Source organism: Punica granatum, chromosome 6, assembly GCF_007655135.1.
Source record: "Punica granatum isolate Tunisia-2019 chromosome 6, ASM765513v2, whole genome shotgun sequence".
NCBI lineage: Eukaryota > Viridiplantae > Streptophyta > Magnoliopsida > Myrtales > Lythraceae > Punica > Punica granatum.
Window position 1 is genome coordinate 24,490,305 of NC_045132.1, and position 26,119 is coordinate 24,516,423.

General features: G+C 38.0%; 4 protein-coding genes and 1 non-coding gene across 5 annotated transcripts; 1 reads left to right on the plus strand and 4 right to left on the minus strand.

The window, feature by feature from the left end:
- Window positions 1-1,664: 1,664 nt before the first annotated feature.
- LOC116211287 (probable polyamine transporter At3g13620) lies at window positions 1,665-3,401 on the minus strand. Its single transcript, XM_031545601.1, has one exon. The coding sequence runs from the start codon at window positions 3,262-3,264 to the stop codon at window positions 1,828-1,830; it is 1,437 nt and encodes a 478-aa protein (XP_031401461.1). The 5' UTR covers window positions 3,265-3,401; the 3' UTR covers window positions 1,665-1,827.
- Window positions 3,402-9,655: 6,254 nt separating this feature from the next.
- Window positions 9,656-11,508, minus strand: LOC116210170 (probable polyamine transporter At3g13620). The gene has a single exon (XM_031543992.1). The coding sequence runs from the start codon at window positions 11,223-11,225 to the stop codon at window positions 9,816-9,818; it is 1,410 nt and encodes a 469-aa protein (XP_031399852.1). The 5' UTR covers window positions 11,226-11,508; the 3' UTR covers window positions 9,656-9,815.
- A 4,319-nt stretch (window positions 11,509-15,827) lies between these two features.
- LOC116212446 lies at window positions 15,828-17,880 on the plus strand. The gene is made up of 3 exons (XM_031547066.1): window positions 15,828-16,044; window positions 16,552-16,929; window positions 17,035-17,880. The coding sequence occupies exons 1-3, from the start codon at window positions 15,876-15,878 to the stop codon at window positions 17,730-17,732; spliced, it is 1,245 nt and encodes a 414-aa protein (XP_031402926.1). The 5' UTR covers window positions 15,828-15,875; the 3' UTR covers window positions 17,733-17,880.
- Window positions 17,881-18,505: 625 nt separating this feature from the next.
- Window positions 18,506-18,577, minus strand: TRNAG-UCC. Its single transcript has one exon. It is a non-coding gene; the product is annotated as a tRNA-Gly (tRNA).
- A 773-nt stretch (window positions 18,578-19,350) lies between these two features.
- Window positions 19,351-24,695, minus strand: LOC116211980 (serine/threonine-protein phosphatase PP2A-2 catalytic subunit). Its single transcript, XM_031546538.1, has 11 exons — window positions 24,412-24,695; window positions 23,329-23,385; window positions 22,282-22,365; window positions 21,903-21,974; window positions 21,473-21,544; window positions 21,086-21,126; window positions 20,751-20,817; window positions 20,362-20,553; window positions 20,157-20,246; window positions 19,959-20,066; window positions 19,351-19,830 (listed from the first exon to the last, which is right to left on the minus strand). Exons 1-11 carry the CDS (start codon window positions 24,502-24,504, stop codon window positions 19,765-19,767), a joined length of 942 nt encoding a protein of 313 aa, XP_031402398.1. The 5' UTR covers window positions 24,505-24,695; the 3' UTR covers window positions 19,351-19,764.
- Between the last annotated feature and the right edge of the window lie 1,424 nt (window positions 24,696-26,119).

Here is a 26,119-nt window from a genome sequence, read left to right on the forward strand (position 1 = left end):
ATTAATTTATTCATTCACCTTCGGTTCAAAAGGTAAAACGAAATCGCAAGCCATGACATGACAAAATATATCGCCAGGCATCAAAATTTTGGCCTAACTCTGACTATGCAAGCGGTCTATTCTCATATAATTGACCGAAACCGGAACCTTTGTGGAAGCGAGCGGACCAAAATAAAAGGTTTATGCTAAGAGAATAAAACCGATTCTTATATCTTATTAAAGGGCTCGTTTCAGGTCCAATCGGCCCGTGAGGTTTCGAATTGGCAAAGGGCGGAATAATATTATGGATTAGAGCAACGTGGATAAGATCGATCAGATAAGCTTCCGTGATGTCACAACGGAGGAATAAAAATTCGTATTGTGAATTGCAATTTTTTTTATTAAAAATCGCGTGATGATTACGTTAGAAGCGCAAGGCCAGCCGATAGAGAAAAAAAAAAAGGCATCAAAAGAGAGATTGAGATCAGCTTTCAGGGCAAAGGTTGAACCGCAATGCGGGGAAAAGACTATCCCATGGTTTTGAAAAATTAACGGCTTTTGCGGTCAATAACTTTTATATATATAAGTTTTAATTAATTAATTAAATAACTTCACCAAAAAAATTTAATTAATTAATCTTTATACGTAATTTTCAAGGAATTAATTTTTCCGAAAAAAAGAAGAAGAAGATAACTTCGTAGACATCTTAACATATCATCAAATCTTGATATTATACAATGACTGAGATAAAATAAATAAATCACTTCACTCGGGAAAAGTTATTGGATTTTTCGATACTCCAATCTCTTATCACAATCTATATATACACCTTCAGTGTCGAACAAAATTTACTAGTGGACCGACATGTCCGACTTGATTAGTCGGGACTCAATTGAACTTTCGAAAATCAGGGTTCACACCGAAAATTTTTACTAGTAGGATTGTTTTTCATAATTTGAGTCTCCAAGTTGGGATATTGTATATAGATTTTCTAGGATTTTGATGCCGTTTGTCCTAGTATTTAAGAGAACAAATTGAGATAAATGTATGAAAATAATCACCTGAAGAGATTCTTTATAGTCGAATTTTTTTATATATATAATTACAAAATAAAATTCAAGTCGAAGACACATGAAATGATGCAGAAGTCGAACTTGGGCTCGATGAGGGTGGCCCACTTAAATGGCCAGCTGGAATGGCCGACATACTTCGAGCAAATTCTTTAGGCCCACAAAGTTCGACTGAGCCCAATAGTCAGTCGTAGTGGGCCAGGCAGCTGTATAGATCCAGTAATTAAATCGTATCCCGAGTTGGCATGGTATGGGCGCGATACGTTGGAGAACAAGACAACACAAAAGAGACATTAATCGAATGCGAGTCCGGAGGCCAATGGTCTGTCCAGTCGACAGGAACGTCTGTACTTTTCAAATACTCTAAAATTATGCATAGGTTGTACCATCCATGAATGCCCTTCTAATTGTGGAAAGTTTTATGGTCCCGGGGGAGGACCCGTCTGAAAGGGCTCGAGACCGTTAGATAGGAGGACAACCCCTCCCGCCCTCCCTCGAATAAACAGGAGATGTCCAACCATAGATCGCAGGGTCTTATGGACGAACCTGTCAACAAGCCAATATTGGATGCATCGACTACACACACATTATTGATTATGCATTTACACTTTATGATTGGCATAATTTCCATCAACTTGCATAACATTTGATATATATTCCGAGCGCGATAAAACAGAGATATGGACAAGTGTAATATATGTTGGTGCTGAGCTAACTATGAACTAAGTTTCGTCCCAATGCTACATTGAATAAAATAATTAAATCAGAATGAATAATTTCAGCCTTCTTCCATTGCTCCTACATCTCCACCATCGCTGAACCTCATGATCTTCCTGGACCTGCAGAAGTTCATCAAGAAGTAGAACCCGATCCCGCCGACCGTCATCAGCCCTGCCACCATGTACACCACCTTGGTCGCCAACACCATGATCAGTATTAGGAACCCCGCCGGGATGAGGCACATCACTGCGAGCCACGGGAGCCCCAGCGGCACCCGGTAGGGCCGCTTGATGTGGGGCATCTTCCGCCTCAGCCACAGGAAGGATGCGAATTCGAGCAGCATCCCGAGGCTGTAGAGCAGGTTTGCAGACCCGACGACGTCCTCGAAGTTCATGTACGACATCGCGATGCACACTGCGGTGGAGAAGAGGATGCCGACCCAGGGGGTGTTGAACCACTTGGAGCGGGCCCCGAAGAAGCTCGGGATCATCCCGAGTTCAGCCATCCCGAGGATCTGGAAGGCGCAGCTGCTGAGCTGGGCCTCGAACAGGCCGACCGAAGAGAGGACAGCCCCGACCTCGATCCAGATCTTGAGCCACTTGCCGGCGATCATCTCGGCGGCCTCCGCGTGGAAGCCCGTGTCCCACTGGGACTGGCCCACGGAGACCGAGCCCGTGACGGCGAAGAGCGGGATGAGGTAGGCCACGCAGGTGAAGATGACGGCGAAGAACAGACCGACGGGGAAGGTCCTCTGGGGGCGATCGACTTCGCCGGCGAGAGTGCTGACGTTGTCCCAGAAATTGAGGTTCCAGAAGAGGGTGTTGAAGTAGAGGGTCCAGTCCTTCTTCACGCCCTTCTCCCCGAGGCTGAGCCAGCGGTGGGGGCGGATCTGGGGGATGGCTATGGCGGACATGAGGATGAAGGGCAGGAGGGAGACGACCCCGAGCACGACGGCGGCGTACCCAACGACGGTGAGGCCCAGGAAGTTGAGGAAGGAGAGGACGAGGGTGAAGGAGAGGAGACCGAGATTCCGGGGGAGGCCGGAGGAGACGACCGGGAAGAGCTTCTTCAGGTACTCCATGCAGAGGAGGGGGAAGGAGGCGATGTTGATGACGCCGCTGAGGAGCTTCCACGTGCCCATCAGGGAACCGGCGAAGGGCCCGAAGGCCCGATCGGCCCATATGACGAACCCCCCGTTGCCGGGGAAAGCTGTGGCGAGCTCCGCCGTTATCATGGCCTCCGGGACAGACCAGATGAAGGGAAAGACAAGGAAGCCGATCAGGGCAAGGAGGGGGCCAGCCGCCTGGACGGCTGGCTCTTCCCCGTACGGTCCCCCGGCGACCTCGAAGTAGATTAGGAAGATGAGGGGGATGAGGGTCAGCTTCTTGGGCTTGGTCGTCCTCACCCCCACCACGGCAGGCGGCGCTTCAGCAGCCCCCGCGGCGGCCGTCGTGGGGAGCCGCTGGTCTTGGATTTCGGGAGCCATTCTATGCATGGGCTGGGCGACGGAGCAGAGACAGACAGAGAGGGAGAGAGTGAGGTCAAAGTCAGAGCTTCATCTTTTGGAGCAGATCGATTGAGGGTGAAGGAAAGAAAGTCATAGAGAGACAGCTTCGGTTGCTGTATTTGATTTGATTTTTTTTTCTGATTACAAAGATACTCTTAGATTTAATATAATAAAATAAAAATTTTAATATTTAATAAAATAATATAGATATTCTCATTAAATATTAAATTTATAACCTTTTGATTATTAAAAAATAATTTATGCCAATGTCCTATACTTTATATTTGATTTGGTTTATTCACCGAAAAAGCAGTGTTAAAAAAAAAGTGTTTGATTTTCTTTTTTAGACAGTTGGCCAGTTGGCGATTTTATTTTACTTTTTTCCTTTTCTTTTTTTTGCATTAGGAGATCACAAATGAAAAGCTAAATATAAAAGCATAAATAACAAGAATCGAATTTCAAAAATTTCCCCCTTTTGGTTACAAAATATTTGGCTCCAAACTTAGCTTAATAAATGGTATGTCATGTCATATAGAACTGAACCGAATATTTACTACTGAAGACATAGCAGCAAAGAATGAGAGATTTTTTTGGCCCCACATGATTTAAGGAAGTACCAATAAATATATAAAAGATAAGTGAATCGATGTTGATCGTGCCAAGCGAGTGATGCTAAAACTGTTGTTGATTCTAACTTATGATATTCTGACCATAGATGTATTTGCAATGGCCAAGGATTAAAAGCAAATTTTATCTGTCTATCATGGGTATTAAAGTTACACTCTCCAATTTCATGCATTAGAGCGGCTCGATCCGTTTAACCAGAATGTGCCATATCAGTACTTTTAAAGGTTTTCAGTGCATTTGAATAAATGACCCTTCATATTTCTTTTATGTGCTGAATAACCCTTAATTTCTTGTATTTAGGTTTTATACCGAGAAAATAATTTTTTTTTTAAAAAATCATTCTCGGATAAATCTTAATTTTGATTATCTCCGTGACTGATTTCGCCACCTCCTCCATTTCCTTTCCTCTCAATATGTTGGCCTCGCCTCCATCTCTATTTTGGCTCTTCCCAAAGTCTTCTCCTCCTCGCCCCATCTTCGATAATTGCTCCAATCTCGAAGAACAATTTGAAAATTGAACTCGCAAAGTTGCAAAAAATGTAACTCCTGCTACTGCTAAATGGAGGAATCATCCTATATTTCATATATCAATATTTCATTTTCATATAACTATTGATATGAAAAAATTACATTTAAATTTTCAAAAAGATAATAAATATAAAAGTAATAAATCTATACTGTCAATCAATATTACATTTTTTAATGCGTAATACTACATATAAACCATCAGCAAGACATATCATAATTACAAAAAATTACAATTATTTATTTACAAGAAAATAAACAAAAAGGAAAATTGTAAAGATCCGCGCAACACATGGGCTTGGAGACAAGTTACAATTAATTTTGATGCAGATTGTCGGCTGCCAAATTGATTTGAAAATGATGTGGATGTGATTAAATGATCAAGATATCTTCAGGGAATTGCAAGTTCATTCACATCCGATTAGGAAAATGTGGGCAGGGATTATATTCCTACTTTATAAATTCATTCACATTGGAATCGGGTCTTTAAGACTTTTCTAGTTTTCTAATTATTATTATTATCGTTCTAAATTTAGAGTTTAGGAATAATTTATTTTTATTCATTTTTGCCACCTCGGGAAAGTACTACGTGTCAGTCAGTTTCCTACGGCCTCTGTATCCTAAAATCTTCGACGCAGGTGCCCAAGTGCAAATCGCGTTCATCTCGTTCTGTTCTCTACAGAAATTGAGCCAATTTTTCTATTCCATTTTTTTTTAATTAAGAAACCTAGATTCCAAATGATATTTTACTCTCTCATTTTATTATTATAAATATAACTAAAAGTGAAAGTCGTTAGAAATCAAAATACGCATTTTCAAAATCACTTCATTTATGGCTAATCGTGTATTTTTCGTTAAGCATTTTCCATTAATTTCTTTTAAAATATTAAATAACGTTAGAAAAAAAAATAGGAAGAAAAACATACGGAATAATGTTTTATCCCCCCCTTTCCTCGGAGAGCAAATTGGCATGTTTTGCTGCTATGATAGATAGATTAGAGGCTCTTACTACTGCCCCCTAACTCCTCTACATCATCATCTTCTTCTTCTCCTTCTACCTACTCAAAAACGAGTAACATGTACGTCTCGAGCATTTTATTTTATTTTTACTTAGAAAACAAGTTTTTCTAATGAAATATTTTGAAAATTAAGAGGGGAAAAAAAAAAAAAAAGGAACAATGGGAAAGATGCAGTGAAGGCCTCACCAGCAAGTAGCAACCTCCCATTATATTGAGGGTGGAGGTGGGCTGGCGGGGCCTTCACCCACTCAAAGATCGAGACCCATTCCAGTAGGCGATAGCTCATAAGTCTCTAGGAGGAGACTCGTTATTTCCGTCCCGAAATATAGCAATTGTGCCAGGTCCGGTCCGGGATAGAGGGAAGGGATGAAGGAAGGGAGAAATCGACCATAGTGAGGCAGAAGAAGGTTGGCAGGTGGGAGAGGAGGCTAAGAGAGAACTGGGTATGGCTGAGGATTGGCCCAGATCTTATGGGCTTCTAGCTAATACCATTAAGGACAGAAGGATTAGATATGGAGCGTCAATTGATTTTTGGTGAGGTGATATTTTCATTAATTCATAGCTAGGAATATATAGTTGTCTAAGTGTGTTTACAAATCGTATAAATTAAACGTACATAATTGAGACGATTTATATATGAAAAGACATTATTTGCTGCCATTATCTCTGTTATGAACACCCATCACATCAACTTGCGTAAATGTAGTGTCACTTTCTTCTCCAGTGTGTATTGATTACTCAGGGAAATTCTCATACGAATTTGAGTTGTGGTAACATACTTAGTACATTAATTTAAGTATTTCAGTTACTTTTATTTTTGTGATGAATCATACTTAACATTAAATATTTGAACTAAAATACTAAAATATTTGAATTGAAAGTAAAAAAATAAACACTTGTCCTAATTACGAATACTAAAAGTATCAATCGCTTAAACTAATTATCAAAAACTTTAACTAAAAGTACTAATACGTGTTATCGCGACTCAAAGCCATGCTAAAAAGACCTAATTACTCATATGCCGTTTGATAACATTGTATAGTATGATTTTATTTAATTTCACGGGATGAAAATAAAAGTAGTTAGAGAAATTTATTATTAAAAATTTGATTCTAATAATGGTTAAGAAAAAACATGTGAGGTAATTTATTATTAAATTGAAGAAAAAGATAAAAAAAAAAAGAGTAATGATTGTGTTGTTGAATTAAAGAAAATGTATTGAATAGTTGAAAAAATTTAGCATTAAAAATTAATTGTAATAATAGTTAAGAAAAAGTATGTGAGTGAATTTATTTATTAAATTAAAGAAAAAGATAAAAAAAAAGTAATGATTATGTTGTTAAATTGAGGAAAAAGTAAATTAGAATTAAGTGGAGTATGACTTAATTCCATCGCTAAATAATTATTAGCCAATGAAAGAACAATTATATCTAATCAAATAAATCTATATATAACTAAATTGTACTTGGATGCATAATAAATGAGATTGGGTGCACAACGCTTAGAAGAAGATTTAAAAAATATGGAAAAAGAAAATAAATAAATATTTTTAGAAAATGCAATTAATGTATCTAAATCTCCGACTCAATATATAATAGAAAATTAAATGAATATGAAAAAATTTTAAAAATAAAGATAATAATTAAAAATATTAATAAATGCAATTAAATGTACATAAATCTCTTACTAAATACAATTAAGAGAAACTTTTTTGTAATATTTTGTTTATATATCAATGATAAATGTAAATAAACAGTTAACTTACTGCGATATTATAAAAATTGAGTCTACCTTATAGAAATTGATGTAAAGATTTTGGTATTATTCTGAAAATTAATGAAGCATATCTATAATTTATCAGAAAAACTAAACATCAATATGTACGATCATATTGAAAAGTAAAATTTTAAAAATATGGAAAAAGAAAATTAATGAACAAAGATAACAATAAAATATTTATAATAAACGCAATTAATGTATCTAAATCTCTAACTTACTATATAATAATTATAAAAAAATTAAAAGAATATGAAAAAAAATTAAAAATAAAGATAATAATTAAAAGTATTTAATACATGCAATTAACTGTACATCAATCTTTTACTAAATACAATTGAGAGAAAAAAATTTGTTGTAATTTTTCAATTATATATATGTGATAAATGTGTATAAATAGTTAACTTAACGCGACATTATGAAAATTGAGGCTAGCTTATAGAAATTGATTTAAAAATTTTGATATTCTTACGAAAATTAAAGAAGCATATATATAATTTACCATAAAAACTAAACATATATATGTATGAGCATATTGAAAAGTAAAATTTAAAGTGTTAAAAAGAAAATTCACGAATCATAGAAATTACCTTTAATAAATTCTAAAATAATAAGAAATATATTAAAACTATATCTAAAAAATATAGTTAATATACATATAAAATATATATTATATATCATTATATATAAAATAATAACAATTCTTACCCATGAAATAAGATTATATAAATTGAAAAAATGATATTATATAAAATAGTAAAACTCTTTATCCAAAAGGAAGTTTCCATAAATTTGAAAAGTAATATAAAAGAATAAAAATATATAAAATCAAGAAATATATATAGCACAAACTAACGCGGTGAAAGAAAATAAATAAATGTACAAGATATAATAAAAATGTTGATTATAAAATTATAATTGCATCATTCAAAATAATTCAAGCTAATATATTGAAAATTATTTTTGAAAATTGATTATTGAGAATTTTTATTTTCAATAATAATAATAATAAATTAATATCTTAAATTGTGATAATTATTATTTATAAAAAATATAAATATATGAAAGTAAACCCATGCAACATACGGGATTAAACGCTCGTTTGTTTGTATTATTTTCTGCAGCCCGTGGCTCTCTCACCTTTTGCTAATTGTTCCAGCCATGAGAGAGTTAAGAAAAATAAAAATGAGAATATATGAATGTCAGATGCTAACTTTGATTAACCACTCGAGAAAATTCTATGGTCTAATCGAGAAAATTAGTCGTAACGTACAATCATGTAAATTACTAAATACGTGAGTAAAAGTTAAGTATTTCATTAAAAGGTTAAGTTTTTGAAATCCATATATCTCATTTAAAAAACGTTATGTAACTTGTTTTGAAATACGTGTAATTTACTTTAAAATTTACTTTTAATTACTTTCTTTGCTAGTACTTTACCAAAACTTTAAAGTAATTTACTACAAATTGAAGTGATTTATATGATTGTATGGTGCAATTGATTGCAACGGAGACTTTTTCATTCTAAAAGACATTTAGCTCATCGAGGACACCTATAAGAGTAGATGTATGTGGGTGTTATAACAGAAATAAAATCTCTTGTGATAATAGTACGTGTGTAATATGCAGTCAATTTCGAATCAAATTCAAGTGAAATTTACTAATAAGATTATTTTGAGTGATTTGAATCTCTCGAACCGATCTGAGCATGGGTATAGTCCACTGAATTCTAGATATTTAATGCCTCTTGTTCTTGATATTTAGGCAGCAACTGAGATAAATGCATGCACAGTTGAAGTTTTGTTTCAGAAGAGTATACCCATGATCCAAAAACTGATGGAATTCCGGTCTCGATTGGAGTGGCCCACTGAAATCTCCAGATTGAAGGGCCCCACATAGTTCGAATTTAACTTCGATCCCAAAGCAAAGGAAAGGTGTCCTTTATTTATTTATTTTTATTTTTAAGTATGGAAAGGTATCCTTTGGACCGACATGAGAGGGTCCGTAGCGGGTGTTTCCAGTCCAGTAATTAATTAAATAGAATTCCTAGTTGATATGGCACGATACTCTGCGGGAACCAAGACAACACAATGAGATGTGGGTTCGAGAGCTGATGTTCTGCCCGGGCACCAATGCAGCTCGTGTAAGCCAGTTCGTCGGTGTGTTCGTATTCGGTGTTCCCGACTTGAAGTGCGGCTCGATTTGCTGAGAGGCCTTTTAATGCGAAGAACGTGAAGTGTAAAGATCCTTCTTACAGGGTAGAGTCTATGTACAGTTAAGTCAACTACCTGCAAAGATTCCTTTCATCGAAAGGAAATAGGGAAATTAAAAACTGTCATCTGTAATTCGAGACTCGATATTTAATGAAATTATTTATATTTTTAATTACAATTTTTATTTTATTGTATTAAATTCATGATCATTCTTGTAATTTGATATTAAAAAAAAAAGCCAAAATCTGCAGACGACTAATATTTATTATGTCATTTACAAATAGTTTATATACGACAATAAGACGCAGCAAATGCATCTTTCCTTTGGTGCTTAAGAATTATATTGCTAACATACGTAATGATTCAGATAATCATGTGTTCAGCCTTCCTCCACTACTCCGTCGTCTCCTCCTCCATCACTGAACCTGAAGATCTTCCTGGACCTGCAGAGGTTCATCAAGAAGTAGAACCCGATCCCGCCGACCGTCATCAACCCTGCCACCATGTACACCACCTTGGTCGCCAACACCATGATCAGTATTAGGAACCCCGCCGGGATGAGGCACATCACTATGAGCCACGGGAGCCCCAGTGGGACCCGGTAGGGCCGCTTGATGTGCGCCATCTTCCACCTCAGCCACAGGAAGGATGCGAACTCCAGCAGCATCCCGAGGCTGTAGAGGAGGTTTGCGGACCCGACCACGTCCTCGAATTTCATGTACGACATTGGGATGCATACGGCGACGGAGAAGAGGATGCCGACCCATGGGGTGTTGAACCACTTCGAACGGGCCCCAAAGAAGCTCGGGATCATCCTGAGTTCGGCCATCCCGAGTATCTGGAACGCGCAGCTGCTGAGCTGGGCCTCGAACAGGCCGATCGCAGAGAGGGCTGCCCCGACCTCTATCCAGATCTTGAGCCACTTGCCTGCGATCATCTCGGCAGCCTCTGCGTGGAAGCCTGTCTCCCACTTGGACTGGCCCACGGAGACCGAGCCCGTTACAGCAAAGAGCGGGATCAGATAGGCCACGCAGGTGAAGACGACAGCGCAGAACAGACCCATTGGGAAGGTCCTCTGGGGCCGGTCGACTTCTCCGGCGAGGGTGCTGACGCAGTCCCAGAAATTGAGGTTCCAGAAGAGGGTATTGAAGTAGAGGGTCCAGTCCTTCTTCACGCCCTTCTCCCCGAGGCTGAGCCACCGGTTTGGCCTGATTTTGGGGATAGCGATGGCGGACATGAGGATGAATGGCATGAGGGACACGACCCCCAACACTACCGTGGCGTAGCCAACGACGCTGAGGCCAAGGTAGTTGAGGAAGGAGAGGACGAGGGTGAAGGAGAGGATGCCTAAGTTCCGGGGAAGGCCGGAGGAGAAGACCGGGAAGAGCTTCTTCATGTATTCGATGCAGAGGAGGGGGAATGAGGCGATGTTGATGATGCCGCTGAGGAGCTTCCACGTGCCCATCAGGGACCCGGCGAAGGGCCCGAAGGCCCGCTCGGCCCATATCACGAACCCCCCATTGCCGGGGAAAGTGGTGGAGAGCTCCGCAGTTATCAAGGCCTCCGGGACAGACCAGATAAAGGGGAAGATGACAAAGCCGATAAGGGCCAGGAACGGGCCAGCCGCCTGGACGGCAGGCTCCTCTCCGTATGGGCCCCCGGCGACCTCGAAGTAGATCAGGAAGATGAGGGGGATGAGGGTCAGCTTCTTGGCCTTCGACGGCACTTCAGCCTCCTCGGCGGTGGTCGTCGGGAGCCACTTCTCCAGGTCCTGGATTTCGGGAGCCATGGCGAAGGAGCACAGAGAGAGTGAGATAAGAGTCGTCAAAGCTTAATGTTTTGGGGCTGATGGAGGATATGATCGGGAGCGGGAGAGGAGGAAAGACAGAGACGGTTTGGGCTCACCCAGGTTTAATGGCATTGGCGGAATCAGAGGATTCGTTGCTTATGGGATCAGCTAATGCCAAAACGGTTTGTGATATTTTCATCCAAAAAGCAGTATGTGATCTAAGTTACCTTATTACTATTAGGCCTCGATCACCATTGTTTTTTCGGTAAAGAAATATAAGTTTTTGGAAATTCAAGGTACAATCACTTTTTCTTTTTCAAATGCAATCACATTTTTAATTGTCGAATGATTCTGTTCCGTAGACTTATAGAGTATTCACATAAATCGTGAGTATAATCGGCGAAACAAGTTCGCTCTTGCTATAAAAAATATATATGTTATTTATTATTAGTTAGGTCATAGACTTTCCCAATATTTTTACACACTACAAAAAAAGATCTCATTAATTATATATATATATATATATATATTATTTATTTATTTATAATAATTGATGAATTACTAATCAGAGAATCTGCAAAATAAGGCTGTAGGCCAATTGCGGATTCTGTTTTTGGTCACAGATGCATTTGGCTCAATCCTTGGCTCAATAATTGGTATCACACCTCATATCAAACCAAAAAACCAAACATTTACGAGGAGCGGTTATATTTTTGCCTATTTTATTATAAAGATTGGTTTGATTTATCATAATCTTTGGTTTAAATTCATGATTTCCTTATATGAGACGTCTCTTCTGCAATTCCTAAAGTTACGTAACGCGAGATTCACCTTGAACGTGTCTTTAAAACATTTCAAATTTTTTACTTTATCGTTTTAAAGAAATGTAATTTAATATACACGACATTGCCTAGAAATATCTAAATTTAAAGGGTCACGAGTAGTTCATTGAATATTCAAATCTGGAATATGATAGATATCAAGTAAGTGCGTGTGTCACAACACTACGCCTTTTTTATTGAAATATTAGACTATGTCCTGTTGAAAAGTAATATATGTCAGTTTCCTACTTGCTTCGTTTAGTACGTAGGAATGGAATGAATTGGAATGAACTGCTCGTTTCTTTATTGCATCTCATTTTCTTATTAGTGTTTCTTACATAAGTTGAAAAAGACATTCCCTCATTACCATCTTTTTCCTTCATTTTTGTGAAATGAGCATCCTCTCAATTAAAAAAGGGAATGGTCATTCCCTTATTTTATGGTATATATTATAAACCATCATATATGTTATTTTAATTTATATATTTAAGAATGTATATAACATGATATCTTGATAAATAAGTCTAATATTATAATTATATTTCTTTCTTTTGTGATAGTTATTAAAAAAATTACATTTTTTACTCAATACTATTTCATTTTTCCATATAAAATCCATTCATTTTCATTACAAACCAAACGAGATATTTCTCAGAAAATGGAGCGTTGATCCCATACTTTTTTCAATTGAATTTTTTTTTCCACAGATTCTTATGATGGGAGAGCCCAATAATAGAGATGGAATATTCAATTATACAGATTCGACAGAAGAAAAGGTAACGTTGACTTTGGATGTATTAATTGTGGAAAGTAGGGACGAATATTTTTTGGAGTTGACCAATCTCGTTAGAGTTTCATTCCGTTTGGTTTTTAAAAATTATTTAACTTTATTTTATTTAACTGTATTTATCTTATTCAATAATACAATTATTACTTTTTTTTATTCAATTTTTTAACCATTCAATTCAATTTTTAATACTAAATTCTCACAACTATTCATTATTATTATTATTATTATTTTCATAATTTAACAATACAATCATTACTTTCTCTCAACTATTCATTACTTTTCCACAATTCAACAACACAATCATTATTTTCTCTCAACTATTCATTATTTTTCACACTTTTTCTCATAATTCAACAATACAGTTATTACAAACCAATTAAAATAAAATCCAACTCTACTCAACTCTAAAACCAAATACAACAAACTAGTCAGCCACCAACAATGCTTGGTTTAAATGGCTCGGTGTTAGATTATTGTAAAGTTTTGATTTCAAGTCTTATAAATAAAGAAAATTCACGTTGAAAAAGTTTCACTTCTTTAAGGGGCGACCAAACTCTAATTGAATTAGTCAGAACCTATTGTACTTTCAGATATCATGATACAAACAAAAGAAAAACCTTGTCAGTTGCCCACCTAACTATATTGATTCGATTTTTATTTTCTCATTATATATGAAAAATTACGTTTTGAAGTGATTGGATTTTAAATCTTTCCGTATATATGTAATTTTATTCTTATCTTTTCAAATGACTCTATTTTTTTTTAACGGTGAATTTAATCCTATGAATGTGGAGTGAGGGCATCAATTAATGAACTGTTATCATTCTTCCCGTCGACAATCCATAAATAATACTAAAACTCTTGTTGGAATGGTCACATGTCAAATTGATAATTTTTGCTTTTCTTTTCTTTTTTCTTTTGATTTTTGATGTTGTACTCTCATCTAAGGCCTATATATATATATATATAAATAATTTATTTATCTCAATATAAATTTTTTATTTTAAGTAGCCACTAGTTTCCGATGGAATGCAAAGTTAATATAGCCTATTGACAATCCTCTCTTGAATTGGTCGTGGTCGCAAAATGCTTCCAATGAATTTCAAAGACCACTTAAAATTAACGAGGTTCACAGTGATGAGTTTTCAATTAAATTTTTACTTAATAAAAATTAAAATAGTTATAATACTTCGTATTTATAGGTTTGTTGTATTATTATAATATAGTGCATATTTTTCAAATGCTATAATGCACCCCATGTATTTTTTTATATTTTTATTACTAAATACAAGAATCCTCATAATTTTACACAAAAATAAAGAATTCTCATAATTTTGTAGTACATTTTAGCATTATATCATAAGTCAAAAAGGTATCGAGATTAAATGAAATATATTCCAATGAGGACAAGCTATAATAGTAACATATTAAAAAAATATGAGATACGTAATGCCGAGGAAATAAGTAGAATTATATGCTAATAAATATAGTTGCAATTCTATATGTGTAATACAAATATATATGGTATAGTTATATCTACAAAGCATGAATTAATATTTTAATTTTTATAAAATTAATTATATCTCTATTTTTAATATTTCATAACATTTGCAATTTTATACTTGCTTATCGTGTCATCTAATTAAGTTTGTCATTTTTTCCTCCGCGTCTATATATGTTTATTAAACAAAGACAATTTCGAATTTAGAGTGTTACATCGATTTTTAAAAAAGTCACTAGATATTAATTTGTTAATATTTTATATTTTTCAATATTATTAATATCATTTATCGTATTATGAAAATATTATAGACCGAGATCTTTTTTGGAGACCCGCGGTATCGCAAAGGTCCCTTTTCTAATGTCATCTTAATTCACATGACTGACACCGACTACCCATCTCAATAGTTTGTCATAATAATATATAGGATGACTCTCACAAAAAAAAAATTTAAAGACTACTGTGAAATTTTCACTTGGGCCTATATCGATTTGAGCCCATCTGTAATCCAAAATCTTAATTTAATATGTTACTGAACCCAAGTCTTATATATGCTTGTGATTTCTTTCTCAATTTTTTTCGTGTGAAACAACATATTTCACACACCCACCCTCAAGTGACAATGTGTGGTCTAGCACATGTCACGTGTCTTTAAACATCATCCCTCAACAATTGATCACGGGTCAAGAGAGGGGAGACAAATAACAGACTAGTCTCAAGCTCTACACTCGGGTCTAACTAGAGGTGCACCTTTAACCACCTCGAACTTGGATCGGGCCACTTTTGGGCCAAACAAATATGAGGCGTACTCTTGGTTACCTCAAAATCAAATTTGGCATGATGTGAGCCCACATGTATGCGCGAAAGTGTAATCCGCTCTAATACCATGTAAAATTCTCATTTGAGCTTATACCGACTTGAGCTCATCTGCAATTCAAATGGTTAAACTAATAGGTTGCTGACCTAAGGCTCGTGTATACTTATTGTTTCTTTCTCAATTTTTTAGTATAAGATAACATATCTTAACAACTACACTTTTTAACCAGTCCTTTTCATCATTTATTGCAATTTGCAAGGTCATCGAGGCCACATAAATCTCATACTTAAGGATGATTTAGTTCGTACTGGATCTGACCATCAAAAATATTTATGACAATATACATGCTCTGCAATAAGGTTCGCATTAAATTATCACGCTTAATTATTTTCCGGAGATCATTCACCGATCAAGAAGACCATAGTTGCATGTATTCCACTCAGATTGGATTGTACTAATACGATGCTTTCGGCCTTGTCAGACCGGATACGAAATCACCATTAAATGGAATTAGAACTCTCACGTATTGCACCGGATATGGGCTTGGAGTCGGCCCATTGTATCAAAATCTGTCCAATCCATACAGACTCAAGCGCATTCGGGGGCCCATTAACACACTCAGGTGCTATGGAACGACGACGTACGAGGTCGCCGTCCTCTCCCCGTGTCTCCTTCCCCGTTCGCTGTAAGCCTGTAACGTGTACGTCGCAGGTGGGGTGGAATGGAGATATTGTGCCCCGGAAGCGTAATCGGTACGGCCCGCTCGCAGAACTGCGGCTTCCGGCAAAGGAGAAACCTCAAAGCTTGCTTCCTTGGGCTGAGAAGCTTCCGATGTTCCAATGGGCGGTCGCGGTTTCGGATTGTCAGCTCGAAGCGGTCTGATTTTCAAGGTATTGCGATCACATCAGCTCGACTGAGCTGCTTTCCTCTACCGTTTCCGTGCGGAATTAAGCTTCGAAGTATGGAATCAAATCGGTTAAACATGATTGTTTGGAAAGAAGTAGGATTGGTGATGGATTTATATAAGCTGAACTGAGGACATGACCTTCCATATAGGGAACTTTAATGGAGCAATTTGTGATTAGGGCAATCGTTTGCTGTAATGATGAACTACGAGCTGCTTTAGTAACAAAATCTTGCGGCTTTTTCGTTATGATGTAATTTAGAGTTCCACTCACACGTTCAGTACTAAGAAATCGGAAAGATTTGCTGCAGATGAGCACTCGATTGCGATGATTTTCGAGTTTGTGATGTGTCAAAATTCCTCATGTAGCCATATGCATCATCATTTGCTTGTTGTTTTTGCCATGTAATTTGTTGCAATGTTTTGGAAAATTCAGTTGATGTTTAGCTATCGGCGTTATTTAGTGGAAATGAAATTGTGAAGTCTCCTACAGACTTTCAGGGCTATGCAAAACCTTCCCGTCTACTCCCTGCCAGTGAAGTTAAGGTCTCCAGAGGAATACCGCCTGATGAGAAGCCCATCCCTTCTGATAAGGGTCATTCTCAGGCTCTTTTCAAGATTAAGATTTGGACGAGTCGCATGTACGGGTCAAGTTTGAGCAACGACAACTCGGGACTACTCCTCTGTGTGATAGATGAAAATGGCGACTCGATATTACAGAGGATACCTGCTATCACAACGAGCAGTTCTTCCTCAGGAGAGAACAATGAGTCTAACACGGTCCATTTCCAACAGGGGTCTGATGATGAGTTCACATTCGAAGGACCAAAACTGGGAAGAATTCAAGCTGTTTGGATCAGCCTCGAATCAGGTTTGTGCTCCTTGACCTCTATGCATAGTGTTGACTCCTATCAGTTTCTTCCGTGTAATGAAAGTTGTTGACAAGTTTATTTCTCCTTTATGGTTACGAAGACAGGTCAGTGGAGATCAGGGGGTCTGAGTCTCTCTGTCGTTTATCCACCATCAGATGAAGGTCATGGTGGAGAAGAATTCCAATTCACGGGTTTCCAGTATGATTTCATAGCTGAGGATGTCTTGCTTGGAGAGGGAAGTGACACATCAATGGTGGAACTCAGGCCTTCTCGAGTTGCCGAGTTGTCTGGGCCTGATCCCTTTGTTCTCTTAAGCCGAAATTCCCAGGAATCTACATCCGCCTTAACCAGCCAAACATCCAATGAGGAAAGCATGAGGGAATATGCAGATCTGAAGGCCTCTCTGCTACTTTATGATGCTGCTCTGATTGTGATCGGTTCATCAGTTCTCTCATTGTCATTGGGTGAAAATTCAGCTCTTGCTTTCTCCATTGGCGGGGTTGGAGGGTTACTGTATCTGCTTCTACTGCAGAGATCTGTCGATGAGTTGCCATCTCCAGCATCAATATCTAGGGACAGTGTCGGTCGAGTGCTTGGTCGGTTTTGGGGGCCCATATCAACCGTAGCAGTGGCAGTTGCTTTTGTTTTAGTAGCTTTGAAGTATAGCTCAGGAGAAAACGCGGTATCTTTCACCCCAAAGGAGCTCATCCTTGGGATGATGGGATTTCTTACTTGTAAAGTTGCCGTGGTCTTGGCGGCATTTAAGCCCATGACGATAAGTTGGAACCGGTCGACTGATTAAAGGAGGAAAATGGGCATATTTGTCATGTATATACCATGAGAGTAGCAGAAACACCAGTTGAATGATTCCTTCAAATCACACAGCACACTATTATTCTTTTGTTGTCACTTGTTTTCGATCCAAGGCATCTATCTCGGCAGAGTTGATATTTTGACTGGGCAATAACTGAAAATTTCTCTTGTTTCTGCTGCTGAGATACTGTACATGGTGAATTACTGAAGGTGACCATCATTCCGAACTCTCGCATACTTCGGGACATGGTGAATAGGGGTCCCATCAGGAGACGTAGATCCACATCCGAAGCAACCAGAATCTCGAGCCATTTACCCTTAATTTAAGGCAGGTACTCAGTGAAGTTGCCTGAGAGCAGCATATACATGCTAGCACCAACGGATCATTATTGAATGTCTCTGCTATATAATCCTTATGGCTTAGTTGATTGAGTCCGCGTGGATTAACATGGGACCAAATACTATTGTTATTATTATTCAGTGAAAGTAGTTATGTGAGGTTGCTTACAGCCTAAATCCTAAAATCTTTAGGAATTCAAACATTAGCTTGGCGCGATACCCGTAAAAAAAGAAAAAAAGAAAAAGCAATAAACTAATCTGGAAGAATTACATACTAATTAAAAGCTTTTCGATCACAAAACATTTTGGTTGTAATTTGGATTGTGGTAACCGTTGGCCTGGACGACTACTCTCGACTCGAAACACACAATAATTAATCGCTTCAAATAAATATGGAAAAAGAAAAGGGCACGGAAATAGTAATGCGTTTGCCGGGAGTCGAACCCGGGTCTATTGCTTGGAAGGCAATTATCCTAACCGTTGGACTACAAACGCTGCTTCTGATGGATTGGCCCAAACCCTGTTAAAGATAATAGGTTCGAGTAGGCTGCTTTGATCCAATGCCACTTCAATCCGCGAGATTCTGACTTTACTGGCTGACTATGGCATCAAGGTATAATTCATCCCATTGAATCGACGGGCGAAAGATCTATCATCTCTATGGGTACGAATCCTGAGTTCCTGAAATCTCTCGCCATCTAAGACGAGGCATCCTACCGCTTTGCCTAACAGTACAATGCTTGCTAACCCGTTTAGTTTTACAATCAAAATTTTAAAAATTTTAATTATAACTTTAATTTTCCCCACTACATAATTATTACTTTTATCTTTTTCTTAAATTTTTTTTACTATTTAATTTAATTTTTAATACTAAATTCCCTCGACTATCAATTATTTTTTTTACAATTCAACAATACAATCATTATTTTCTCTCAACTATTCATTACTTTTTCACATTTTTTCTCATAATTCAACCCAATTAAAATTAAAACATTTTTTCTCATAATTCAACCCAATTAAAATTAAAACTCAACTCTACTTAACTCTAAAATCAAACACACAAGTCCCATACAATAATGCCATTTGATTTATCCACCATTGCCTCATCAAATCCTAAGTGTACAGACATCATGATTCGATCATTTTCATGACTATTGGTTTTATTAATTTTTTGAATAGTATTAAAGAACTACCACGATCGAAGTGGTTCTTCCATACGATAACATTCATCAACTTGGGGAAGAGTTGACGGAAATGAGACTATAAAGTCACAGTTTTCGGAGCCCCAACTTGTAGTATTACTCAAAGAAAATCTCAAGTCAAATATTACACACAATTAATAAAGGTTAAAAAGAAAGAATCAGAGAGGCAAAAACCATCCCAACAATCTATAGATCCCGACAATCAAAGGTCGCGGTTCAGTTTTAAAGATGAAACGGCGCCAAGAAACACACACAATATATGCCGCTACCACCATCGTGGGGCTGCAAATGCTTCTCTATTGAGGAATGAAATGTTGCAGGAGCATCAAGTCAACCCACCCAGGTGAAGCTTTGTCAGGTTTCCAGTGAACCTCTCTCGCCTGCAGTTTTTGCTGCAATGGGAGTTTCAGGAATCCAAAGTACGCTATGACGACACAGGCAGGGACTGAAGCTTAGGAATGTTCAGCCAAACGACTTTCATCATAGGAAGTAATCAGGTGTCCTTCGAGTCACGTCAGGCTCTCCCCTCCTTGGAGCTGGCTCAAACTGCAGCACAATAAATTTGATGAAGAAACCCAGCCAGCTATAACTTCTGAAATTCATGTACTATGCCAAAGGGGGGAGAAGGAGGGGGGTGTGTGGGGGGGGAGAGGGCGAGAGAGAGAGAGAGAGACCTGAATGAAAGTGTGGTCCCTGCAATCATCAACTTCGAGGATGGATGCCATGTTGCCGCAGCGATAACAGTAGTTCGGGGCACTGAATATGGTGACTACTTTTTGATCCTGTTTAAGTCCCGCAGAGCAATTAGATGGTCAACCAATGAGAGGTTATATGAAGACTAACGGGGGACTAGAGGGATTCGAAATACTTACATGGCCCCAGTTATATCCTTCCATAACCAACTGGTGAGCTCTAGCTATTAGCTTCAAGTTGTTGGTATGGTTAAATTGTTCGGATATGTCCTGTGAAGATAATCAGATGGGACAAGAATGTCATTGAGTACCCAAGGATGCTAATTTAGACAATAAGTAAAAGAGAGACAACAAAAGAGAGAAGTTGAAGAAAAAACAAACTGACCTGACCAAAGGTATATCCTGCTCCCCTAGGCGATATGCCCCAACCACAGCGATCGTCAGGGTCAGACCATAGAAGGTCGCACATTGGCCCCTCATGAGGAACTTCTTGGACTCGATCAAAGTTACGTATGTTATCGAGGGTTTCAATTGATGGAGATAACCCACCATGTAAACAAAATATTTCCGATTCAACCTTCAGAAATCCATACTTGTAATGTCAACTCCCAGTTACAGAAAGACGCATTAGTGGCACTAAAGCAATGATGAAAATTTCCCTTCTAACGAGCACACACTCGGTAAAAATTCAAAGACATACATACAGTAGGTTCTTCTACATAGAACAGCAACCAAACGGAATAAGGAGAGAAAATTGTAGAAACAAGGACTAACCAGTGCTGTCAGCGGGAAATAGTCAAAAAGATCAGTAAATATCTTCCAAACATTAGCATTGCCATACCTGCAATAAGCAAGACATTACTTACAATAGGTTCAATTAAAAAAGCAGAACCATAAGAAGAACGGACATAGTAATTGTATTGATAGATCAGCACATATTTATATCTAAATGCATAATGCAAGCATTATATGCTTCGATGGTTCACTAACTCGAGCAACATAGCTACTTTATAAATTTAACCCACTGTTATAAATCAATGTGTCTTCTGACTTTTTCATATCTCAGACTTGGCAAAAACAATTCAAACCAAAGCAAGTAAGATACTCACTTCCTCAGGCATTCATCATAAAATCCATAAACTTGAGTAATCTGCAGGAAGCATGAAGAGGGGAAAAAGGTCAGAAACAAATATTTTCCTTCAATTTTCTTTGCTAATTTGCATTCTGACTAACACAATCAACACAACACATGCATTATATGTCTACCACAAAAAAAAAAAAAGGTTCTATAATTGTTTGACAATAACCAAAATGGAAACAGCCCCTTAGATAGAGAACTGTAACTGATTAGCTTGAAATACTACAATGAACTTCACAAATAACAAGGCACTTCATTGCTTGCCATCCTATATAATACTTCAGGCACACTATGGCTTTAGAAAACAACAGATACACAGGAAGCACACTTGTCATTATTGAGAAAACAAAGTATGTACCTGCCGACTTTCATGGTTGCCCCTCAGAATTGTAATCCGTTGAGGATAACGCACTTTAAGAGCCACCAAGAGCTGCATGTATGACGCAATCATTATAACAGAAACAGCTTTACAATAGTAAAGGCAACAATTCAAATAACTCCAAACAAAAAGCTATATATGGCAAATATGCTCCAGAGAAGCCATAAATTGGAGTAACTTTCAGTACGACCAAGACTAGTGAATAAAGATATGCCAGAGACACCACCCCGGTCCCATGCCATGGAAGTCCAGAAGCTAATAACTCTATTCACAACACTCAAATTTTCCAATTAAAAAGAAGCTGTGTTGATTGTGATTTTCCCAGTTGTATATCTTAAAAAGATATACCCACGATCAACTGAATGTAAATGATATAAATCAATTCGCAGGTTTGGAAAGGGCCGCTTACAGTAACAGTTTCAACTGAATAATACCCACGATCGACATAGTCTCCCATGAACAAGTAATTGGTGTCTGGGCACTGCCAAACACAAACCAAAACAAGAATAAGATAAACCTCATATACACTTATCCTAGTGTGATTTCATACAAGAAACAAGAAAAACCTCTTTTTTTTCGCTGAATAAACAAGAAAAACCTCTTGAAATGTGATAAAACCATCATTAAAATATGTAGGACGACATAGATATTAAAGAACATGATCTTCTCTCGAGAATCAGGTTGCATTAATAATTACCAATTTCCAGAGGCAATCTGATGTTAATAAAACCATTTTCTACCAACTAAACATACACATGTGAAAATAAAAGTGGGCAAAGATAGCACACCTTTCCCCCAATACGAAAAAGCTCAGCCAGATCATGGAACTGCCCGTGAATATCACCACATATTGTAACAGGGCTTTTGACAGGCTGCAACATGAAAGCAAAGAGGGGGAGGGTCAATATAGATCATACTTTTGAGTAGGGCTGATAAAACAAACCAGCTGCCTCGAAAACCCGTTCTGAACCGCCTTTACCGGCACTGAATTTTCGGTTCCCTTAGATCTCGGTTTGGTTCTCAGTTCAGTTTCCTCTCTCTTTTTCGATTATGGGGATGGGGACGGTTTCAAAATCATAACCCCGAATACCCCAACCCGCTAAAAGTTTGCATTATAATTAATTTTCTCAGCCCAGCCCACTGCCCAGGGAGCCCTCATCAAAACCCTTCCGCTCCGTTTGATTTCGCAGTTAAAATCACAAAAAATTTAACTATAACTTTAACTCGACACACTACACAATCATTTGTCCTTTTCCACAATCAAAATCAAAGTTACTTTAACTCTGAAACCAAACGCACAATTCAAAACCCTCGACTGTTCTCACTCCTCCGCTTCTTTGTTGCAATTGCAAACCCTCATCTCCCTTCTCAATGAGTGTCACTTCTGCTCTGTGGTCACGCTACACTCTTCAAGATTATGACGGTTCGTTTACTTTCTTCTTTTAATTTTCTTTCGCCCTAGCTAATCAACAAAGGTCGCTTGTTCTTGCTTTAAGTTTTTGTTGATTTGTTTTTTTCCCAATTTTTCCAACAATGTAGATGTCTTCGAATAATTTTCTCGGGTAACCCAAGAACCGAACCGTAAAAACCCGTAACCGTAAGGATCAATTTTCTTTACTTATTTCGGCTACGGTTCTCGGGGACGGGTTCTAAAATCCCTGAAGCGACGAAAGTGGTGAACCGTAATTTTACCCCGAACCGAACCATGATCAGCACTACTTTTGAGAGCAAGATCAGGTCAAGCCACTGTATAAGAGGATCAAAAGAAGACATATATACCATGGATATATAACATTATTCTAGAGGTGATATTAGATAGTGACATTCTTACACACCTGCACATTGCTTTCTACCATTAGAATCTCCTTGGCCTTCTCACAGAGCACTCTCACCTGTCACATGGAAGAAGAAGACATTAGTATGCTTGTTTGAGCTAATTCTTACTTTTTTTTTTTTTGAGTGATAAAAATAGAAGAATCCAAAAAGGAACACCAAAAAAGGTACAAAGAGATGCATGTACAAAAGCATGCCCAAAGGAAAAGCCAACTGCTGACAAAGAGTAAATTCATACAAAATTAGACAGAAGAAAAGAACACGATCATTCCATTTAAAAGGACTATTCGAAAGTTGCCCACTTCATTGATATGGGATGCCAAAGCTGCAAAGGCATCTTTTGCGCTTCAAACGGTATCTCGCTTCCCTGTATGCTTGATAATGGAATCAGCGCATTAACGAAGTTTCAACTAGATACCCCATCTATATCTCCCGAGTCTAAGCAGGGACAATAACAATATGCAGAACAGCCAGAACACCGCCAATAAGTCAGATTCCACCAGAATGAGAGAATATGAGGCATGGTGACAGCTTCCATCCAATAAAAGATTCGGGAACAAGTGAAGCAAGATTTCATGCAGTAGATTATACAAAATCAAGGGACGCCCCATTTGCTATTGTCCCATAGATCGCATCGTTGTTCATGAACTCCACTAACCAACAGTCTCTCCATCGAGAGGCAATGCTCAAGCTCTCTCTAATATAATGCTTCTACACGTAAATTCCATGTCTCCCCAACTTCGTCACTGAATAAAAAGATAGGTGGGAACATTCATATAAACCTATAGCTAGGCCGGCGCCAACAAATCACTCAAGCTCCAGACTTCCACTATCCGAAACTTCACAAAACCACGCAGCACATGGGTCATAGAAGGCTGCCACTCAGCTACGCATCGAGGATCAGCTAAACGAAAATAATTCATGGACAAAACTCGAGAAGAATCTCATTACGGAGAGACAACAACGCATGTTCGGTCCGGATCCGTACTATCTACCGGGAATAAATCTATGAAAATCCCACAGATTGAAGCAGAGCCTTCTGAAAGGTCGAGAAATCTGAACGGGTACAGGGACTTAGAAGGTACCTCCTGTTCGGACAACGGCTTGCACTGCATGAGCTGGGAAATCTGCTCGTCGACGTTGCCATGCGAGCTCGAGGAGATGGAATCCGAGCTCATTTTCTCCACACAACTCGACGCCAACGCCGCGCCTCAGATCGCTCTCGCCTCTTCGATATCCCGGGCTCGCTCTAACCCCTGGCGCTTCACCGCATTTCCTCGCCAGCCCTCCGCCTCCTCCGTCACTGTAACTGATTTTTCCGATCGACAGAGAAACCCAAAAATACAAAAATGGCGATGGAGAAAACGAAGAAAAGGAATTGATTTATATATTTATCTTATTTTTCGTGGAGGATTTTTTTTAAATAAAAAGGCATTGCGTCGGGGCGTGGCACGGGATCTCCTCTTCAGGCGCGTGAGCGGAACTTGCCGCGGTGGCAGGCGGACCATTGTGCTTGTGCGGCGTGGCGGGCTTTGGCGGCGAGTAGGGACAACGAGGATGAAACCAGCGCGTGAAGGTGGGCGTTGTGATCGGACGGTGAAGAGTGAATGGCCAATCCCCAGAAGATTTTGGGGCCGGAGGATTTTGAAATCGAGGAGGAGGGAACAGCCCGATCGCACGGTGGGAAACGGGCGGGAGTTTTTTAATTTTTAGTTTTTTACGTAAAAATCTGACGTGGAAAATAGGATTATTAATTTTCAAAAAATTATTGTGGCTTTGGTAGAATCGATTAAGTAATGATTAAAGGTAAGAATCTAATGAGAATAATGATTATAAATAAAGGGTGAGATCGTTTAAATGTAGCAACATGTGATCACTTTTTTATATTCACATGTATAGATATCTCCAATTAATCCCGATCAGAATGAATCAATCGATGTTCCTCCTATGACATACGTATCAAAAAAAGTACGTCATTCTAAAATTGCGTCTATAAAATATATGAATATCGCATGCGTTTAGGAGACTCAAAGCATAATAGGATTAGAGAGGATTGACGTTTTCTTGTAGTAATTGTTATTTTTGCAATTCAAGTATTTGAGAAAAACACGTGTAGGTGAAGCATATGGATTAGGAATTATCATCCACCGTACCCTCGATCGACGAAAATTAGTATCCAATGGACGATCGCAATTTGTTAATGCAAATGCTATTTAAAAAATATTTTGATGTAATGCGTGTGCAGAGAGTTCATTTATTTATGGCGTGATATATGACTAATTGAGACATATGTAGCGGTAAGTTTTAAAGAAAAACACTTCCGATGTGTCTAACCGTTTTTAACAGCGTTTTATACGATATATATGACCTAGGCAATTCATGCTGCCAAACAATCATTTTATTTTAATATAAATTGATCACATATAAATCTCAACGAACATATTAGTTGATTTTATTTATTTTATTCTCATTTTAAATAAGTCGTTCTTCGCCAGTTTTGACTGAATCACGTGGTAATCTCCGCCCTACCCCTTCCATGTTTATAATACGTCATCTGTCATTTTCGAGAGTAGACTAATAACGTGGAAATTAACAGAGTTGTGAATTTCTAAATTGAAACATGGAGTAGATGAGAGGAGAGTATACTTAAAAAAGAAAGGAAAAAAAAGGATGTTGATGGAGTATTTCCGGTCAATCTCTTTGACATATTCATATGAGCCAAAGTGGCAAGTAAACAAATTATTCTCGCACATCACTATCTTAGGGGTTTGATAATGTCAAAGTTCTCGTTAA

Bases quoted from the DNA above. Each gene is read 5' to 3' on its own strand.
- LOC116211287 (XM_031545601.1), bottom strand. From the start codon at position 3,264: ATGCATAGAATGGCTCCCGAAATCCAAGACCAGCGGCTCCCCACGACG.
- LOC116210170 (XM_031543992.1), bottom strand. From the start codon at position 11,225: ATGGCTCCCGAAATCCAGGACCTGGAGAAGTGGCTCCCGACGACCACC.
- LOC116212446 (XM_031547066.1), top strand. From the start codon at position 15,876: ATGGAGATATTGTGCCCCGGAAGCGTAATCGGTACGGCCCGCTCGCAG. The intron at 16,045-16,551 runs GTATTGCGATCA...AGTCTCCTACAG, and splicing joins GAAGCGGTCTGATTTTCAAG to ACTTTCAGGGCTATGCAAAA. The intron at 16,930-17,034 runs GTTTGTGCTCCT...TTACGAAGACAG, and splicing joins TTGGATCAGCCTCGAATCAG to GTCAGTGGAGATCAGGGGGT.
- LOC116211980 (XM_031546538.1), bottom strand. From the start codon at position 24,504: ATGAGCTCGGATTCCATCTCCTCGAGCTCGCATGGCAACGTCGACGAG. The intron at 21,127-21,472 runs GTACATACTTTG...TGCTTCCTGCAG, and splicing joins GCAACCATGAAAGTCGGCAG to ATTACTCAAGTTTATGGATT. The intron at 20,818-21,085 runs GTGAGTATCTTA...TGCTTATTGCAG, and splicing joins TATGATGAATGCCTGAGGAA to GTATGGCAATGCTAATGTTT.